Raw genomic sequence first — 21,860 nt, forward strand, 5'->3', positions numbered from 1 at the left:
TTTATGAATTGCAAAATTCCTACATACTTAATATATTGTGCTTTGGAAAACTCAATAGCTTCTCTTCACCTCCTGAGTTCAGAATCAATTAAAAGAAGGAGACAGATAAATGGTAATCCAGTCTCACCTCCATTACTGATACAGTTGTTAGAGAACAGCCTACATCTGTTAGCAAAATGCCCTGTTATTCGTTCACCCATGGTTGCAGACAGAGCCAGGTAAACAGTGCCCCTGTGCGCTCAGAGCTTAGAGGCAGCGAGAATGCAGTGAGTTTCTGGAGGTCTAAGGAGTGAGAACTGAGCCAACTAGGAGTAATGCCCCTCCCCCATATTTAGTTTCTATTCATGCGCATTAGGGAAAGAGCTCTGGAGTGATGAGCAAATCACCGTGGGAACTAGAGGAAAAGGAGTGTTTCTTCCTAACTTTTTAGGGCAAAATCTAGCATATTATATATAGGAGAAAGGTGGTGGCTAGAGAATGAAAACACTTTCCTATTTACATGTAATAAGTTATAGCATTTAGGCTGGAATTACATTTCTGACCCTCTGTGGCGTGCTCACCACTGTGCACAGGCTGGGAGAGTAGATAGCCATTCTGTTTCCATAGGTGTCTTGTGCAGGGTATTGCTGCTGCTAGGCCACGCCTGCTGTCAGAGTGTTTGGATCCTGGGCTGCAGTCATTGGATGAGCAGTGGCGCCATGTAATTTCCTCTCCCCACTTTGCTTTAATATTGGAAAGTGTTCATTGGCTAGTAAATGGGGACTTGTTGGTGTTTATATGCATTTCTATGTTGTGATACAGCAGTTATAAGCAATATGGTGATATACTAGTAAATGAGAAAGTGTAAACATACATTTGTATGTTTATAACATGATTATAATACATAGCAATATATTGTGGTTATAGATATGATAGTGTATAAGAAGTGCTGAAGAATCCAACATTGATCAACAAATATTGGGTTTCTGTTTATAGATGATGACAGAAATGAGCAAAACCAGATGTCCCTGCATTCTAGACTATGGGCCAACGGTTTGAACAGTGGTGGGAGCAGCGTGGTAATTCATGGAATGAATGGTCACCTGAATACAGGTGGAAGGGAGAGGTGGTCAGGGACCAGACTACATGAGGACCTTGTACACTACATGAAGACTGTTGACCTTTAACAGCATCGATAAGAGTAATTTTAAATTGAGGAGCGATAGCATAGCTAGCACTTTAGCACAATCCAGATGTAGTGAGGTGGGTAGGCATAGAGGTGATGCAATATGAATAGGAGGCTGTTTAACTCCAGGCTAGAGATGATGGTGGCTTGGAGCAGAATTTGAGATATTTGGAAGTAAAGTTGACAGAGTTTCTTACAGGTTGTAGTTGGAAAGTGAGGGAGAAGGTGGCAGTTGGGACTCTTCTGAGCTTTCTGCCTTCAGCAGCTTCATGAATTATAGGCCCCGACAGTGGGAGACATATTTATAAGAAGTAGATCTTGACTTGGGCATACTGAGATAAAGTGTCCTTGAAGGATCTAAATTGGAATGCAAAGGCAATGAGGTCCTTACCCCTAGGACTCAAAGGAGAGGTTTGGGCAGCAGACAGACATGTTCAGCATGAGTAGGCTTGATGATCTGACGTTGCAGCGGTAGGTGAGGTTGTCCAGGGAAGTGGTCCACTGCAAATTGGAATCCCTTGAGCTTTGAAAAAATCCCCCACACCCTGTTCTGATTATTTAATCTGGGGTAAATTAATTAGGTATTGGGCTTTGAGAACACTCCCCCAGCCCAGATGGAATTTGCAACCAAGGTTGAGACCTGATATCCTTTAGTCTAGAGGAAGCATAAGCTGAGATGAGATCAGAAGAGGAAGTAAGATTGAGATTTGAGGGCCACTGTTACTGGTCAACTAGGAAAAGATGAGCCTGCACCGGAGACCACTGGTAGGTGCTGGAGAAGCAGTGTCAGTGCGGTGCCGTGGTAGTCAGTGAAGCAGTGCCTGGCAATGCCTGTTGCTGAGACCAGCTGGAATTTACATGTAGCTGTATGAACCATGTTGTTACCATGGGGGAGCTGGCAGTGGGAAGCTTGGGTTGGAGTGGGTTGGGAAACGAGAGTAAGGAGGTGGAGATGGCATGCACAGTTGGTAAAGGCATTTGGGGTAGAGGCCATGAGGAGTGGAACAGGTGGGCCACTGTATTAGAATGTTTTGGGCCACAAACATCAGAAAACTGATGGTGAAGAAAATAGCCTCATTCAGGAGTTCCAGAAGAAGGTGACTTCCGCTTTGTGTATTTAGTGGCTCAATAGTATCACTAGGGCCTCCCCTGGTGGCGCAGCGGTTGAGCGCCGGGCTGCAGGGCTGCCCACAGCCTCTGCAGCGCTGGTTTGTTCCCCGGCTGGCGAGGGTCCCACCAAAAAAAAAAAAAAAGTGAATTTTAAAATTAAATAAAAGATTTTAAAAAATAGTATTACTAAACAACTAGGTTTGCCGTCCCTCTGTGTGTACCTTGGTTCTCAGGTGCCCTCTTAAGAGGACAGGACAGCTGCTATAATTCAGGCATCAAACCAGATACCGCAGCGGAAGAAGGATGGCTCATCTTCAAGAACTGTTAAAATACATATGAAAAGTATAGTTCATCAGTGTATAGGTGAACTTTCCAGAAACCAGGTATCAGAGCAAGAACCCAGTATTCCAGAAGCTCCCTGTAGCCCTCCCTGTAGTCACTGCCTGCCTCCTCAGGGTAACTATTCTTCCAGCTTTCAGCACCATAGCTTTATTTTGCCCGTTTTTGTGTAGTATAAACAGACTCGTATAGTATGTGCTCTTTTCTGTTTGGCTTTCAGCGTTGATTTTGAGATCCATATTGTTGCATGTAATTGTGAAGTGTTCATCTGTTGCATGAATATACCATGTTTTACCCATTCTGTTGTTGATGGACATTTGGGTAGTTTCTAGTATTTGGCTTTTACAGATAGTAACGTTGTGAACATTTTTAGAGCAGATAAGTGGAGTTGCTGGGACAGTGTGCTATTATCCAGCTTTAGAACATAATTTCCAGTGTGATTGGGTCATGTACACGCCTGCCAGCAGCATATGCCAGTTTCAGTTCCACATCCTTGCTAACACTTATTATTTTGTGTCATTTAATTTAGACATTTTGGTGGGTATATAGAGCTGTGATTTTAATTTGCATTTTAAGTTGATAAAGAATATTCAGTTGAACATCTTTTCATATGCTTGTTGGCCACTTGGATATTCCCTTTTATGACGTGCCTATTAAAACATTTTGCTTTATTTTTTCGAGTTGAATGTCTTTTTCAATTGTAGTTTTGAAAAAATTTTGGATGTAAGTCATTGGTCACATATATGCATCTTCTCACATTCTGTGGCTTGCCTTTTCACTTCTTTTTTTCTTCACAACCAGAAGTTACTAGTTTTAAAATAATACATTTAATCTTTTTTTTTTTCTTTATGGTAAACATTTTTTGTGTTCTGCTTCAAATATTTGCCTACTCTAAGGTCACCAGCCTTTCTGCTCCTTCTGGAAATTGCTCATTGAGCCTTGGTACTCAGGTCTGTAGTCCACTCGGAGTCCTCTGTAGTGTGAGTTCTGTTCCAAGACTCAGATGTCCTGCTGATCCAGCACTTTCCTTAGGAGTCTGTTTCCTCCACACACGGCAGGGTTACCTCTGTTGTAGGTCAGGTGACTGCGTAAGACTTTTGGGTTCTCTGTGCTGTTGTGTTGATGGCTCCTCTACCCTTAGATGGTCTTTTAGTAGGTGTTGGTGTCTGGTAGTGTGAGTTTCCTAGTGTTGTGGCAATGTCTTTAAGAATGATAAACCCCCTCAGGTCTCGGTGGCCAGCACTACCCCTAAACCCATCAATGGAAAAGAGAGTGGGATTGCTGCATTGGGGTAAAATAAATAAGAATTACCTCTAAATCATGTAGTGAGGTAGACCCTCACAACAAAAGTAACCAGGTAGCACAGAGGAGTAGCTGTTGAATAAGTTACCAGCAGTGTTTGCTTAGGTTTCAAGACATTTATTTAATTTTTTAAAAATTCATTTATATATATTTTACATCATTGTTTTATTTTGTGTTATTTTTAAAGAGTGATCTGAGAATATTAACAGTTGGTGAAGGTGGCATAGCAAATAGATGTATTTACTCCACTGAACTGTATTTATGAAACAGTTTAAATTGTAAATTATATGTTGGATATATTTTGCCACAATAAAAAAATGATGGGATAGAGTCTAGAGATGAAATGGTTAATTTTATAGGTGAGAGAAGTGATAATTTATATTGTACAGATGATGGAATTTTCTGGAACAAGTAGAAGAATTGGCCATATAAGGAAGAATAGGAACATCTCTAACAGTAGAGGAGAAGAGATGGGGCTGGCAGTGGGTTTGTCTTTAGGTTTGGTAGTAGGAAATCGAGTCCTTTTTAATGGCTCCAGTTTACACTCCGAATTTATAGCAGAGCTTATCTGCTGACAGAAGGGGAAGCTGGAAGTTTGTGGAATGGACACAAGGTTTGAAATGATCATTTTACAAAGTTAAAGAATAATTTGATGTAGAACGATTGCTTGACAGTGTTGAAGGCCCCTTGGATTGTTGTAATTGTGCAGTGGTGCTGCCTGTGCTTTGCGCTAATGTTCTCCAGCCCCTGATCGAGGTCTGGAGAAAGCAGAAAGTGGGCTTGATCCAGAGTTGGGGTTTGTCATAGCAGAACATAAACGTTGGGACAGAGAAGTACAAAAAATTTGTATGCATGTATGAAATGATGAGCCAGCAAATCTTAAGCTTGATAAATAAAGAAGTAGAAAGATCAAGTGGGTCAGTCAGAGTGTTGCACACCCTGGGGAAATAGTTAAAGAGACTGAGCTTTGGATCTGTTAGTATTTGACATTTTGCAAAGCACTGTATTTTTTTTTTTTTAATCTTTGGGTTTTTTAAAATTTATATATATTTTACATCATTGTTTATTTTTCAAAGCACTATTTTTTAACATAGTGTGTGACATAGTATTTACCTTAAAGCAGGATTATCCTCATTTTGTAGCTATTTTAAAGACTATTTAAAGATATTTTATAGTTATTAGTTATTTTATAGTTATTTATAGTTATTAATAAACTTTAAAGATATTTTAAAGTTATTAGTCTCTCTAAGCTAATAACTTCCAGATAGCCCCAAGAAGAGTTGTGTTGAGTTGGACTTATCTGTGGTTTCAAGCCCTGGCGTGCAGATTGTCTGCTCTAGCTTAGCTCATGTGTTGTGTAAAAGACCTGGGAATTACATTTCTGGAGATGAGAAGTCTTGTGAACATGCACAAATATGTAATAATTAGGCGTAGATCAAATATGTGTAGGAATTACTTAAAAAATATTAAAAGTAGTCATTCCTGGGTAGTTGTGATTGTGTTTTATTTTTCTGTATTTTCCAAATTTCCTATAATGGACATAAATTGTATGGATTTTTAAAAATTAGGAAAATAAGTTTTTAATTAGAGAATATGGAAAATTCAAACAGTGCAAAAAGATGCACATTACATACTTTTATAATAAAAAATGTTTGGATATTTATATCTTGTTTTTATTTTTAGAAATGCACTTGGTGATGGAAAGAGAGCCACTATTCTGAAGAGCAATTGGACAAAGGTAGGTTTCTTTAATATTTTACATTGGGCAAATAATGCCGTACTACTTTGTGGAAAATCTGTTCACAAAGTTGTAAAGTGTATGTGGATTTGTGTGTTCAAGTGCTGGGTACAGTGATATGGAGCTCAGGAATGTGACTGGAGACTTCAGTCCCGCTGTCAGAAAGGAGTGAGTAGCCACTAGAAGATGGAGGATCCTGAGGTGGATACCTTGAGATGCATCTGCACATTCTGGGTGGAGTAAAAAGACCTAACCTTGAAAAGTGAGACTTAAAACTTAGACAGGATCATAGGAACTTTGTGACCTTGAGGTGGGGAAGTTCTCTTAAATAATGCAACAGGCACACATCCCCAATGGGAATACGACGTGGGGTGGATTTGGCTAGATCAAACTCAAGTTCTGTATGTCAAAAGACACTATGAATGAAATAGTGGACTGTAAGGAGATAATGCTTAATACATCTGATAGGATTTGTATTCAGAATGTGCAAAAAAGTAAAATAAATAAGAAACCCAGCAGAAAATGGGCCAGTAAGAGAAAGACCCATTTTACATCAGCAGAATCCTGAATGGGCAATAGAAATACCTGTGTTCTATTTCCTAGTCATTAAAATTGTACAGGGAAAGAAAAATGAAATCAAGAGAACAGAATAGCCTGCAAACAGAGCTCGTGTATATATATGAATAAGTGAATGTGATACTCTTTGGGATTTTCAGATTGGCAAAAATTAAAAAGACCAGTAGTCCTGAGTATTTGTGGAGTGTTTGTACAACTCACCTGAACTAACAGGAACCCTCAGTAAACTGGTGGAGTATGAATTTGTTACAGCCAGTTTGCAAAATATTATCATGAATGTGGTGAATTACTTTATTCTAAGTGTATGTACCTCGAATACACACGGTGAGGGGTACAGGGTTGGCATTGCAGCATTGTTTTAAAGGCACAGAATTGCAAATACTAAATATTCTTAACTCATTACAGCAGCCATGACTATGGTAGTGTTACTTGATCAAAATGGTTACTGTGATCTGTCTGATCTGGCATCTGTCTTGAACCCCCATTATTTCTGATGCCTTGCTGCTGTTGCTTTCACCTTGTGCATTCTGTGTTGCTTGTTGGTCTTCTCACCGTTTCTCAAACATCCACTACCAGACTATTTGCTCTTGCCTCTGCCTGGAATGGGAACACCTTTCTCCAGAGCATCAGCATTAGTTCCCTTATTTCCTTCCCTTGTTACTGAAAGTCCTTTCAGTGAAACCTTCCCTGCCACATTACTAAAAAGCCAAACCTGTCCCTTATTGACATTTCCTGCCCTCTTTCCCTTTACATTTTGCTCTCATTATTCAGCCTGCTGTCTGTACTATTTCAGCTGTGGTGGTTATTGTGCATCTTCCCACATAGCTCCATGAGGGCAGGTGTTTTTTTTTTGTTTGTTGGTTCATTTTTTAATCCAAATTGCTTGGCACATAGAAGGCACTTACTAGTAAATACTTACTGATTTAGTGAGTAAAAGAATCAGTGAGTTCACTGGCTTATCAATATTTATAACTTAAACTATTGCATGAAAACGAAACAGTAATAGCACAATATAGACTAGAAAAATACTCGTCAAATTCATGATTATGTTTGATTCTGGGAAGTGAGAGAGGGAAACTGGAGATTAGAGAGGGACTAGAGGAGGTTTTAGCCATGTCTGTGGTATTATTTCCTGAATAACAAGAATGTGAAGCAAATATAATAAAATGTGTCTGTAGTTAATTTGTAGGTGTTATCTTTTAGTCTCTGTATTGTCCTGAATCATAAAATGTCCCCCCAAAATTTTTAAGAGAACTTCAAATAAGACACACTTCTTTCCTGCTTCATTTCTGGCTTTACATAGCCTCTTTTTACAATCAAAGTGAGTGGAATCATAGGGTTTTAGGACTGATTTAGGTGATTTAGGAGTGTATTTGACTCTGGAGATTGTGAATTTCTCCAGGTAGACTTGTACATCCAAAGTTTGATGTCACTTTTTAAATGCCTCACTTTATAGATGAAGAAATTGAGTCCCAGAAAGGTACAGTGACTCCTGCAAGTAAAAGACAAGCAGGATTGGGAATCCAGCATGGGATGTGCTTCTGTTCAAGGGTGATGGTTTGTTGCTTTTTCTTTGTCAGTCATTTGTTGTGCTCCAGGTGAGTCCGCTCATCACTGAACCTGACATTGGGCAGGTGCTCTGTAACTGCTTCTAGGATGAATGGCTGATAGAATTCTTCATACTGAAACCCAGACCATCATATTGTTTTTTCAGAGACACTTTTGGCTATTTCAGCCTGTTATCTACCTAGAAAGAATGCTGAAACTTTCTGAATTATGTTGAGGATCTTTTTTTTTTTTTTAAAGATGTGAAAGATTTATTTATTTATGCATACAAGAACTGGGGTACAGGCCAGAGGTGTGGGGGGTGAGAGGATTCACCAGAGACAGAGTGGGAAGCAGAACTGGCAGACTGACTGAAATACACTGTTGGGGGGAGCAGCGGGTGAGTCAGGAGAGGTCTGCTGTGCCATGTGGGTAGCTCCCTGGCCAGGGCTCGAACTTGTGCTGCAGAGGCTGTGGATAGCTTCAAAGGTTGTGTCTTAACACCTTGTGCCACCAGGGAGGCCCTATGTTGAGGATCTTACGTAGAATGTTTATTACCGGCTTAATTTCTTAGCACTTTGCTTAAAAAAAAAAATCTGCTTTCCAAAGCAGATTTAGGGTCATAGTAAAATTAAGAAGTACAGTTATTTCCATAGAACCTCTTCTGCCCTCCCCCACCCCAGTGGTCCCCACCAGAGTTTTACATTTGTTACAATCCAAGACCTTACATTGACCCATTATTACCACGCAAAATCCATAGCTTATTTTAGGATTTTCTCTTGGTGTTGTACATTCTGTGGCTTTGAACAAATATGTAACAACACATGTCCACCAATGTCGTATCAGAGTAGTTTCACTGCTGTAAGTGTCTTCGGTTCTCTGCCTGTTCCCCTCTCCTTCCCTTCAAGCTCTGGTCTTCTTATTCTCTGCATAGTCTTGCCTTTTCCACAATGAAATGTAGTTGGGATCATACAGTGTGCAGTCATTTCAGATTAGCTTCTTTCACTTGCTAATAAGCCCTTAAGGTTCCTTCAGGAATTGGTAGTTCATTTCTTTTTACCACTGAATAATATTTCATTGTATGAATGTACCAGTTTACCCATCACCTGCTGGGTTTACTTTCGAGTTTTGGCAATCATGAATAAAGCTGCCAAAAATGTTGATGTGTAGGTTTTTGGGTAGACTTAAGTTTTCAGTTCATTTGGGAATGCCAGAGAGCACGATGACGAGATCACATGATGAAACTGTGTTTAGTTCTGTGGCAAACTGCCAAACTGTCCTCCAAATTGACTATATTTTGCATTCCCACTATAATAATGAAAACGTTTTTATTGTTTCACATCCTTATCAGCCTTTGATGTTACCAGTATTTTGGATATTTTGACCCTTCTGATAGGTGTGTGCTGGTACCTCATTAATTGCATTCCCTGATGTCATGTGATTCAGTGTTATTTTCAGTTCTTACTTGCTCTCTGTCTAGTTTGTTAAGGTGTCTTTGATCCATTTTTTAACTGATTGTTTTAGAATTGATTATGAGCCAGAGTCTGTTGAGGCATGCCCCTAGGATGTGAACCTACACAGAAAGGTACTATGGAGGGTTCTTTGTTGGGGTGGGCGATTTTTTTCTTCCTTCTTTCCAGACAGAGAAGACTGGTGCATTGTCAACTGGACATGCTTTCAGACTTAAGAGAGGGGGTCACTGTGTCCTAAAGGATGAGAAGTTTTATGGCATAGCCAGCAGGATATTTGTTGACATTCTGTGTGCTCTGCCTTTTGATGTGTGTGATACAGGACACAAACCAGTAACTTCGCAAATGTTCTTAGCCTTTTCATTTTGAGGGGGTGTTCAGGCATTTGGGGCAAATGACAAAACCCAACGTAGATTTGGCATCAGTAGAAAGGGAATTTGTTGGCTTACATAACTGAAAAGTCTAGTGCAGCTTCCGGTGTGGTTGTCCCCACATTGCTGCGCATTTTTCTTTCTGTGTGTCGCCTGTTTGTCACTGTGCTTCCCGTTTGTGAGCTTCATTTCCAGTCTTTTTTCTGTTTCATTATTTTTTGTGGATTCTGTTGCTATGTCCTCAGAATCACTGATTTTTTCTTCTGTGATGTCTGATCTGCCTTTATTTTCATCAATATATTTTTCATCTTAAGTTCTGTGGCTTTCACCTCTGGCAGTTTTATTTGAGTATATTTCATGTCTTAACATGTTTAATTTTTCTTTTAAATTCTTGAACACATGGAATGTGCTGAGTAGTTACATAGAAACAGTTCAATTCTTTGGGGTCTTGTTTTAAGCTTTGTTAGATGGGACCACAGTGGCATTTGGTCTCAAGTTAAATTTTTCTCCATAACTGAGGCAGAATTTTTTTTGGTACTCTCACAGTTCCTGTGGAACTTAGGTGGGGTTGGTGTGCCAGAGCAGGGCATGAGGTCTGCGCTAGCACAGGCCCTTAGGATTATTTCTGTCTGTTAGTGAAGTCTTCCCTTTCTGAAAAGTGTCACTATTTCTGACTTGTATTTCCTCAGACAATCAGAATGTCATCGTAAAATGCATACTAAAGAGAAAAGAGCTCAGGATTCTTTGTTCTGTTTCTTGCCTCTTTGACTCTCCTCCAGTGGAGCTACTGTGCAGAAGATGGAGGGGGAGATTGGTTTGTGAGTAGGTAGATGAGGGCGTGGTTGAGTTAGCTTCAGGTTTGGTAATACTCGTTTTCTAGGTCAAGAAGTTCATGCTTGATAATAGATTTCCCACAGTGCACAAATGGAGCCAGCCAGAGCAGTGGTTCTGTGGTAGAAAGCACATCCAAAAAACACAGTCATGGGAATGAAGAGTAAATCAGTATTGTTTGACCTTTTCTTAAAGCCATGAAATACACTTAAGAGACAGACTAAAAGCTGGTTTAGACAGACATGGGTGGGAGATTTAACCTGATGCACCCTTTATCTGTGCCCATGTTCTTGAAAAGGTTTGGAAAAGTACCAGCTCTAAAATTCTGATTTCTGAAATGTAGGGAATGTAATGATTTAGAGGCCACTCTTGCCTTCAAGTATTTTGGGAAAAAAAAAAAGTTATTAATAATGATCTTTTTAAAATTTTATTTAGCACAAAATCATTATTTTACCCTTTTCTGATAATGTATAACATAGGTTTAATTCTTTTCTTGGGGGTACAAAAGTTTCTTTAGCAAAAATGCTAATCTCTAATCAGTTGTTAAGTTATTATAAATACTATTCATAAATTTTCACTTAGCTCATCTGAGGTATAACTATTTTTATTTTTCATTGATAGGGTCCTAATCTAATAATTTAAACAAGTCAGTTTTCAAGCAATATTTTTTTCTTATCTATTTTCTTCAAGTATATTTTTGAGAAAAAAAATACATTTATCTTTTTGGAACAGGGTCATTATCGTTATTGTGATGCTCTTTCTATGCTGGGGGAATATGACTGGGCCCTGCAAGCAAACATAAAAGCTCAAAAACTCTGTAAAAATGACCCTGAGGGAATCAAGGATCTAATTCAGCAGCATGTAAAGTTACAAAAACACATAGAAGACCTGCAAGGTATTTCACCTAAGATTCTTTTGGTTACGGTCGAATTCCCTTTAAAACTTTTGAAGGTGGGTTTCTTGGATTAATGGAGGACCAGAAAATCACTTCTGAGATGATTTGTATTTATTTTGTTATGTTATCTTGGTCAGGTCACTGAAGTTTTCCTCTATCTGTGTAGAGTTATATTAGTGTTATATTCCATTTGTAATCATAAATGATTTGTAGTTTTTATTTGAAACAGGCATCAACAAACTGTTATTATCTGTAAGAAAATATGCCTTCTAGAAATTTTGAATAAAGGAAAGCCTTTTTGAAACAACTTTTTTTCCCTTCCATTATTGAAGTTATTCCCTAAATATAAAACTCTTCAGTAGAGTTGCTTAATGTTTTTGTACCAAGCTTGTGGTTATTTCTATAGTATGCGGAACATAGACGTGTGTCAGAATAGATTTGTGCAGTCTGGGAACTCTAGATTTTCATTCTGCCCGTATTTTCTCACCTGTCACTATGCTCTCTCCAATGACGGAAACACTTTACACTTTCAGCCTGTCGGTTTTCCCTGTTTTTCCTTCTTTGGACATTCAGTGTTTTAGGCAGCTGAGCTGAGTAGTTCTATTTCACTAGTAGATGTTGCTATCTAACAGAACTTAATTCTAAGATTGTGAGCTCCTTGAAGACAGGTAGCATCTCTGATTCAAGTTTATATGCTGTTGCATCTAGTCAGTGATCACATATAAAGGTTTGTGTAACATTCTGTTGACACCCTCCTAAAGCTTAAAGACATCTAGAAATACCAAATTGCTTAGGTTTATTTTTCAGTTCTCTGTATTTGATGTTCTTATGATCAGCCTAAAGGAAATTTGAAAGTCTTTTAAAATCAGTATTGGCCAATTCACTTATTACTCTTTGTGTGTGTGTATGTGTGTGTGATTGATTTTTTTATAGGTCGAACACCAACTAGGAATCCAATTAACGCCTTTTACGAAAGCAGGTGAGTTAGTATCAATCAGGTCAGTAGCTGTTGTTACTTGGAATGGCTTTGTCCTGTGAGTTTGAGAATCACTTTGATGCTTTATTAAAGTGTCCACAACAGCAACAATAGTGAAGTTTGGAATGGAAGGAAGAACGGTGGTTTTTAGTGTTCATGTGTAAGATCATGTGACTTTGAATTGTCAGACTTATTTTGCCAACTTTGATAACTGTGTGTGTGTGTGTGTGTGTGTGTGTATTTGTGCGTATATATCCTAACCCTTTTGATAAAGAGGGATGAAAAATTAATTGAATATTACTATACTTCACCAGAACCAGTTTTAGCCATGAGGGTCCTGGCAGCAGAGAGCAGGGCATTGCTTGTGCTTTTTACCCTTCACTTCTGTTCTGAAAACATCTACCACCATAGGCTAAGACAACTCTTTTGAGAAACAGGCAGAAGATAGACTTGAGTATGCTCACAAGAAAACAAATAGCTTATTTGGCAATTAAAATAGATCAAGCTTTTCCTATATGATTTACTTGTGTAAAATACTGATACTGTTCAATGTAAAACAGGGAGACTGGAAATTAAAGTGTTGTTCTAGTTTCATAATGTTATTATACAGTGTTACTTCAATAAATTTTAAAATTCTGCTTTGTCTTTTTCATACCAAATTAAAAATAGTGTTTATGTATATAAAGCAGTCTCAGAGCTCTAGATTCTTTTAAAAACAATGTTATCCTTGGTTTCAAGGAAAAAAAGGATATAATTATGGGGGCCTTTTTGCTTAAAGGATAGCTTTTAAAAATTCACTTTAATAAGAATAAAGTGACTGTTTCTTTTCTCCCCACTCAGGGCCTGCATACCTAGTTTAGCAGCACCTGCTTTTAGTACTTCACTTAACTTTGTGGAGACCAAAAAATATTCCAGAAAAACTAACCGCGAAATGGCAAACGGTCGTAATCAGAATCTAAAGGTAGGTACAGTTTAAAATTAAAATAATTTCAAATCTAGTGGTCCCATGTTTTTACAATAATATTTTAGGGATAATGGAAACTGTTTTGGTGATTCTGAACCTTCCTGTTGATATCAAGAGAACAGTTCTCTCTTTTTAGTAAATAATTTGATTACCTCCTACAACTACATGCAGATGCTATTTAAGCATTACAGACTTTCTTATGAAATCAGATTTGTGTGTTTTCAAAATATTTTTTCTAAATATCATTTTGCCACGGGGGCCTCCCCGGTGGCGCAGCGGTTGAGCGCTGGGCTGCGAAGCTGCCCACAGTCTCTGCACCGCCAGTTCGATCCCCGGCTGCTGGGCGAGGGTCCCACATGGCGCGCAGACCTCTCCTGCCGCCCGCTGCTCCCCTCAGCAGTGTACTTCGGTCTTTCTGCCTGCTCTGTTCCCCACTCTGGCTCTGGTGAATTCTCTCACCCTCCTGTGCTTCTGACTGTACCCAGTGCTTGTATAAATAAATAAATAAAATCTTTATAAAAAAAAAAAAGCAAAACACTAGCAATTAGAGATCTAAATTTAAAAAAAAAAAAATATCATTTTGCCACGTGGATAGGTCTCTTTGCATGGTCTTCCTTCATGGCTTCCAGTCAGTCGCTTGGGAGTAAGGGACAGTGGGGTCTAGTGTCCAGTTCACCCGACCCCTTATAATGCTTTGGATTTTTCTCTTCCTCCCATTTCCCTTTTGCAGTTTACTTGACTGGCTGGCACTGCCCCAGCTCACCCACACAATTCGTGCTATGCTGGGCCTGGGAGGCACCTCATCCCCATCTCTGCCCAAGGTATTTCTGCAGCCTCTGTTGTTCTTAGCAGTGGTGCTTGGCAGAACCTTGGTTTGGTGCTTTCTTCAGGGCACCTCTAGGCTTCTAGCCTGGCTCTGTGATCAGGGTCCCAGATGATCTCTAAGCAAGTTTTTTCCTTTACTCTAGTGTACTCAGAGCTCAGCAGATACCTCCCAGAGACTGTGTTCACTGAGGGTCAGGGACCTTCAGAAAGCTGTGATAGTATCATTCAATACAAACACTCACTGACCAACCTGTCAGGAGGTATCAGAAATGGGATTATCATGAAGAATGTGTCAAGTTATATCATACTCTCTTATCGTTAGTTATTACTTGGTTTGTTTATTCATCTAGGCTGGGTATTCTAGGAGCATGCATAAATTGTGTCTTTTTTTTTCCTGTTGTATTATTTTGCTATTGAACTCTTCATGGCAGTAGTTTTTTGAAGTCTTACTAATTTTATTTTTGTGGGTAGGTGGTAGATGAGGCTTTGAAGGTAGATGATTGTGACTGTCATCCTGAACTTCTACCTCCATCAGGTGAGTCTTTTTTCTTACGTGATTTGTTCCTGAGTTACATCAACTTTCATACCTGAAATTTGCACCAGCCTTGCTTGTGTTTGCTGCTGTTCTGTTATTACTTTATAAAGTTGAGCAACTCAAATACCTTCTTGAATTCATGCTCAACCTTTTCATTTTATTTAATAAATTTAATTAGTGAAATTAAATAAAAAGGGTTGGAAGAAAACAAGAAACTCTTCTTGGTCTGCTACCTAATTTCCGTTAGTTTGAAGTTTCTCAACCTTTGATTCATTATATCTGCCCTGTCCAAGAAGTCTTTTAGACTTTTTGTTTATTGTCCCCCCCCCATACAATTTTATACCACAGATGTTTATCTGTAATAATACATCTGTGCTTCATATTAAAAATTGAGATTTTTTTATTTTTATTTTCCCATAATCAGTTGTCACCCTGTTGGAAGGAGATAGCCCCTGTTGAGAATTGCACTTCTTGGTGTGCATTTATGCATGTGTTAAATATGCAGATGTGTCAGGACCTTGTTTATTTGATATTATAGCGAAATGAAGGGTTCTGGAGACACAAATATTCACATTTCTTTAATTTCCTCAGTTTCCCTTTATACTACTATATTTTGATGGAAATCGTTTTAACATTTATTATGTACTTCCCTGCCTTTTAAAACAGTTTTTAAAAATATCAATTTTCTTGGTAACTCTGGGTTTTTTATAACAGTTATTTATCTCGAGTTTTCATGTTGTTTCTTTCAGGGAACTGAGGTGAGATTGTTGGCCTAGCAATTGGTCCTGTTGGTCTCCTTTCCTCTCTCATGTGTTAGCTCAGTTGTTTTCCTTTCAGTGTTTGCTGCTAGTGGTAATTTCTGTCTTTTATGCCAACTATTTCTTACAGGTGTTTTCGTTTGATTAGCACATTATCAGAATTATAAAGAGGAAAACTCAGGTGATGACTGTCTTACCTGACGTTACCCTAAATGTGAAAATCTTTGAAGATGAAACTTCTTTTTAGAAAACAGCTTTTAATTTATTGATATTGCTTAGCATATTTCAATGAGTAATGTCTACTTATCAATAAGTACTGTTTACCTTTTATCTAAAGTCAGGTGAAGAAATTGAGGTACCATGGTGAGGGTTAGGTAGTTTGCCCGAGGTCAGATAGTAAAAATCAAACTAGAACTCTGCATTTCTAGAAGCTTCTTTTGTTTTCTGAGGCTGCCAAAACCAGTTCAAACTCTCTTTCCCTCCTGAGTAGGCTCTGACTTGCCTATGCCACCTTTCCCCAAACTTTCCATAAAATATACCCTGTACCTATTGCTGAGTTATCATCTACAAAACTTTACATATATCGTTCCCCGCTGAAAAGTATGCAGAGGCTCCTACTCCTGCTAGTCAGTTAAAGGCTGAGCTCACTGAGCGATCTGAGGCACAACTCACTTTAGCCTGCCTACCAGTCTCCAAACCAGACGGTTTAATGTTTCTTAAATCAGTGTGACTCAGTGGGCCATTCTACACAAATACTACCTGCTTTTTCAAACTGAACACAGATGCTGCCTTTCTACTCACGCTTGCTTGAGCCACACCAGCTTAAGTGACTTCCCTTTTACTGTGAGTTACTAGAGCAGTTCTATGGAATTAATGTCAGTAACATCACAGTGTCTTTCTTGTACTAAGTAGTAGTGATTATTGTTAATTTGAAGTCACTATCTTTTCTTCCCACATGATTGTAAACTACCTGAGAAAAGGAACTCTATTCTTTATCTCTTGGCATCTATTATTGATCTAAATAATCATAATTTATCTTTGTAATAACTTTATTGCATACATAGAAAAACATCACCAGTGGCTTCTTTTGGCTTAGCTATCTATAGATACATTCACATGTAATATTGTTTTCATATTCCAGTTTTAAACTGATTCACTTTTCAAAGCTTGAAGACTTTTATGTACAGATTTCAAAAACTAATACTTTTGTATTCACAGCTCCACCTCCAAAATATAAAGGAAAACAAAAATCCAGAAACAATGAATTTGATAAGTTCAGGTATGTTTTTGATGTAAAATTTCTGTTTGTTTTTCCTAATGTTGTTCTCTTTCCAAGAAAAAACAAGTAGCTACCTTTATACAGGTGTATTATGATGAATACTAGGTATTTAAATCCCTTTTAAATGTCAATGGCATTTCTTTAGGAGAGGATCATTCTGGAGTTAAAGGATTATTAATCCTGGATGGTTAATACTGATTTATGAAAGTCATTGTTATGTGATAGTGATTTTCTTAAAAATCAAAAATGTAAATTCAAAAATATGTACTCATAGGAGGAAAAAATTCTCAGAGAACTGAAGGTTAAAAATTGCCTCCATCTCTGCTCACCTTTCCCACAGTTTTCTTCTCTAGTGGCTTCCTTTCCACACTTTTTTTTAAATATTTACTTATGTATGCATACAAGAGGTGGGGTACAGGCCAGAGGTGCGGAGGGGTGAGAGGATTCACCAGAGACAGAGTGGGGAGCAGAACAGGCAGACTCACTGAAATACACTGCTGAGGGGAGCAGCGGGTGAGACAGGAGAGGTCTGCTGCGCCATATGGGTTGCTCCCTGGCGGGCCAGGGAATCAAACTCGTGCTGCAGAGGCTTCAGATTGCTTCATAGTGCAGTGCTTAACCCCTTGCACCACCAGGGAGGCCCACCACATTTTTTATTATTATTTTCTTAGCCATTTGGAAGTTTACTCTGTATGCACAGGCATGGAGATATGTATATTCAGAAACCCTTTTTGAGTAATTACCACTAGAGGAAAGTATTTGCTAATCAGCTGACTACTTATAAAATTCATTTACCCAGTGCACATGCCCACACCCTTCCCTCCCTCTGAAATTAACAGTTGGAACTCTTGCTGCCTAATCCACCATACCCTACAAAGGCACACACTGATTGCAAAGTAAAATTGTAAATCTTAAAATAGATACAGAAGTTCATTAAGCCAGTGAAAGGGATGCTGGAAAAACTACAAAGCTATTTCTGTGAGTTACACCAGTTGTCAGTTTTCTTCATTTTTTTTTTTTTTTTTATAGAGGCATGCTTTATTTATTTGTTTTGCTGGTTTGTTTGTTTGTTTTTGTTTATACATGCACTGGGTACAGTCAGAAGCACGGGAGGGTGAGAGAATTCACCAGAGCCAGAGCGGGGAGCAGAGCAGGCAGAAGGCCCGAAGTACACTGCTGAGGGGAGCAGCGGGCGGCAGGAGAGGTCTGCGCGCCATGTGGGACCCTCCTTCTGTGGCCGGGGAGCAGCCGGGGATCGAACCGGCGCCGCAAAGGCCGCACGCAGCTTCGTAACCCAGCGCTCAACCGCTGCGCCACCGGGGAGGCCCAGTTTTCTTCATTTTTTAAGGCTGATTTCCTTGATAGGTGCTTGAAGGAGAATGATCTGACTGTCAAAGCATTAAGAGAAGTTAGTAAAGCTCATTAAAACAAATGACCATTTTTTTTTTTTATGCTGCTACAAGGATCAATAACGGGGTAGGAAAAAATCCCATGTCTTTCCCCTGGCCCAGAACTCCCTACCACCAAAGAAACCAAACCCTGTACATCATCAGTCTTTGAATGCACTGTTACAATTTTAATCTGTTTTGTTAAAGATAAATTTGTTTCTCTGAGACTTTGTTTCTGTCTTCAGCCTGAGAGCTTTTTTTTTTTTTTTTTTAATTTTTTTTTTTTTTTTTTATAGAGGCATGTTTTATTTATTTATTTGTTTGTTTCTTTGTTTATACATGCACTGGGTACAGTCAGAAGCACGGGAGGGTGAGAGAATTCACCAGAGCCAGAGCGGGGAGCAGAGCAGGCAGAAGGCCCGAAGTACACTGCTGAGGGGAGCAGCGGGCGGCAGGAGAGGTCTGCGCGCCATGTGGGACCCTCCTCCGGTGGCCGGGGAGCAGCCGGGGATCGAACCGGCACCGCAGAGGTCGCCGGCAGCTTCGCAACCCAGCGCTCAACCGCTGCGCCACCGGGGAGGCCCCAGCCTGAGAGCTTTTTGTTTGATTATGTCTTTACATACATTACTTCACAAGTAAATGGGATAACCACATATATTGGATATTTTCACCTGGCAGACCACGGAGCTCTGCATCCTTCATTTTCATGATAGAGATGTATTATTAGAAGTTCTTTCTGGAATAAAATTGCTCTGTCAAAAGGGATATATAATTTTTATTTTGATAGGCACTGCCAAAATGCCCTGCCCAGAAAAGGGGCACTGTTCACATTCCTAATAAACCATGAAGTCATGTGATTTAATTAAAATATATCATCAGCTCTCTTTATTCACAGGTTTTGCATCCACGGATTCAATCCACTACAGATTGAAAATACTTATAATGTAGTTAGGCCTACCATGGTTGCCCCTGTACTGAACATAGACAGATTTCTTGTAAATTGTCCCTAAATAATAGAGTATAATGATTATTTAGATAGCATTTTTTTTAAAAGATTTATTTATGCATGTGAGAACTGGGGTACAGGCCAGAGGTGCAGGGGTGAGAGGATTCACTAGAGACAGAGTGGGGAGCAGAACAGGTGAATTGACTGAAATACACTGCTAGGGGAGCAGGTCTGTTGTGCCATGTGGGTAGCTCCCTGGCCGGGGATTGAACTTGTGCTGCAGTAGGTATGGATAGCTTCAGACTGCTGCAACTTAACCCCTTGTGCCACCAGGGAGGCCCCTACATAGCATTTCTATTGTACTAGGCATTGTAAATCAACTAGCAATAACTCAAAGTATATTGGAACATATAAAATACTATGCCATTTTATATGAGACTTGAGCATCCATGGATTTTGGATACTGAGGGACAACTGTATTGGTCTTTGTCCTTAATTCATGCTGTAGAGCTTCTAAAATCATAGGAGTTTGCTGAGAAGTATTATTAGAAGTTGGGACAGTCAGCCTTACTTCCCCATTTCTGAGGAGGGGAAGACGGCTGGAAATTCATTTCAGTTGCAGTGGCCAGTAATTTAATGAAAATCTCCACAAACATCGGAGCTCAAGGAGCTTCCAGATTGGTCAGTATATTATGAGACAGCGTGGGTGGTGCACAGGGAGCTCATGAAAGCTCTGTGGCACTGCCCCTGCTCCATACCTTCCTACCCATCTCTTCCATTGGGCTTTTTCTGAATTCTGTATTTGTTTTTGATAAGCTGGCGATGTTACTGGAGCCAGGGTCTGAGCCACTTTTAAGGCAAAACTCGAACGATGACTTGGTAGGAGGAAATCAGGTTTAATGAGGCGATGGCAATCTGGGGAAATGTTGGAGTACTGGCTCAAAGGCCATTTCCCCAAACTGGAGAGAATCAGGAACTTATAGGGGAATGACTAAGGAAGGGGAGAGTCTAAAGGGTCTGCATCAACAGGATTTCAGAAAATAGGCAGGCATTTCCAGGAGCCATTACATGCCGCCCTTTTCTTTCCAGTTTGGTCTTGACCACCTCTGTCATGGCACTGGTGGGTGTGCTTTTTCTATGGTCATGAGGTTGTGGCTTCACCCTTGTCTTCTGCCTCCATTTTGTTCTCAGCTGGTCTGGTTTTTGTCTGCAAGAAAAGTAACAGGAGCAGGGCAAGGATGAGGAACTTAAGCTACCACCTGGTGACAGTAATAGTAGTGAGTGGAGGGTTTTCCTAAGTCCTGTGAATCATTCTAGGCAATTGTTGTGCCAGAGGGGATTCATGTACCCTTCCCCACCCCCAAGTTTATAGGCAGCCTGACAGTGTAGGGTAGCCTGCCCACCTCATTGTAACTGACACCTGAATGAGGACAGTCTTGGACTGAGCATTTAATAACCTGTGCGGTCTGTGTTAAGTCCAGAGTTGGTGTCAAGTTGAATTGTTGGAGAATTAATGTGAGAAACGTGACAATACTGGTATTTGGTTTTGGGGGGAAAAAACCCACATTTGGTGTGAACACCTACAGGTCTGAATCTTCCTATGTTCACCAGCTCTGGGAGTCAGATTTTATGAAACTGCTGTATCGTTAGATTTTCCCAGACGTGGATTTTCCCAAAGATGGAGCATCTTGGCAGTATTTCAGGGCACATTTCTTGTTTTAAGACTAAGTTATTATTGACGGCTGTAGATGTCAAATAACTTTCGATAATCAGTGCAAAATTCCAAAAGCTATTCTTACATATAATTTTATTACCCATTCATCTGGTATCTCTCCACCTCTAGGTTTATAGATATTTTTATTGTGATTTCATTGGAGTTAGAGATTAATTTGGGGAGAACCCACATCTTGGTAATATTTCTGTTCAGGAACTTAGGATCCTGTTTACTCCATGTTTAAAATAATCTTCAGTAGCTGCATTTTTTCTTTATATAGGTAGGATTGTTTTGTTCTAAAACAAATGTTTTTCTCTTTTAGTTCTAATTCACAAGTGAGTTTACCAGTTGATTTGAAAACCATCTTGGAAAAACAGTTTTCTAAATCTTCCAGAGCTGCACACCAGGTAAAAAGGTTTTTGTATGGAAAAAGCAAACTTCCTGAGAAAAACATTTTTAACATGAATAAAGTCTAATCATGTACCTCCCTAATATTGGATTTTCTTAATAGATTTTATTGTGGACATATAATTTATCCAAGCTATCATTAATTACATATTAAACTCAATACTTACATTAACCAGTGATTTAATGAATGGTTAACATTGCAGAATTGTTTGCATCTCCCAATCCTAACCTTTCTCCCAATAATTTTACGTTGTTCTATCCAAGTACCTGTTAGTAGGAGTAGAGCTAAAGTATTTATTTCTTGCTGAAAATGAAGGTTTGTTCCAGGACGTGAGGGCAGTTGTCAAAATCTGATAGTGATCAGTAAATTATCTGCTATAATATGTCTAGTTGTTCTGTTCACAGCCAAACAAATCTGCTTATTTAAATGGTGCCTTGTAAGAGAATAAAGTAAAATTGTTGAAATTTTAAAATACTGTGTTTAATCTGAAAAAGTGAGCAAGGCATAGCACTATGTCGTATAAAGTGGACTGCTCTTCAGCACTATTTACAATAGCTAAGCTTTGGAAACAGCCCAAATGCCCAAAAATAGATGACTGGATCAAGAAGATGTGGTACATATACACCATGGAATATTACTCAGCATACAAAAAAGATAAACACATGTAATTTGCAGCAACATGGATGGCGCTGGAAGGGATCATGCTCAGCGAAATAAGCCAAAAA

At 39.2% G+C, this 21,860-nt stretch overlaps 1 protein-coding gene across 1 annotated transcript in view; it reads left to right on the forward strand.

Annotated features, from left to right (window-relative positions):
* The window catches only part of TTC3 (tetratricopeptide repeat domain 3), a gene marked incomplete at both ends in the record, with an annotated part of 106,572 nt that overhangs the window by 25,970 nt on the left and 58,742 nt on the right, over positions 1-21,860 (forward strand). The window contains 7 exon segments of the mRNA XM_084232429.1: positions 5,600-5,654; positions 11,179-11,341; positions 12,275-12,320; positions 13,158-13,278; positions 14,578-14,641; positions 16,618-16,678; positions 21,049-21,133. Of these exon segments, the coding sequence (XP_084088555.1) occupies positions 5,600-5,654; positions 11,179-11,341; positions 12,275-12,320; positions 13,158-13,278; positions 14,578-14,641; positions 16,618-16,678; positions 21,049-21,133 (595 nt within the window).

This window comes from Talpa europaea (assembly GCF_964194135.1).
Source record: "Talpa europaea genome assembly, chromosome: 4".
Taxonomy (NCBI): domain Eukaryota; kingdom Metazoa; phylum Chordata; class Mammalia; order Eulipotyphla; family Talpidae; genus Talpa; species Talpa europaea.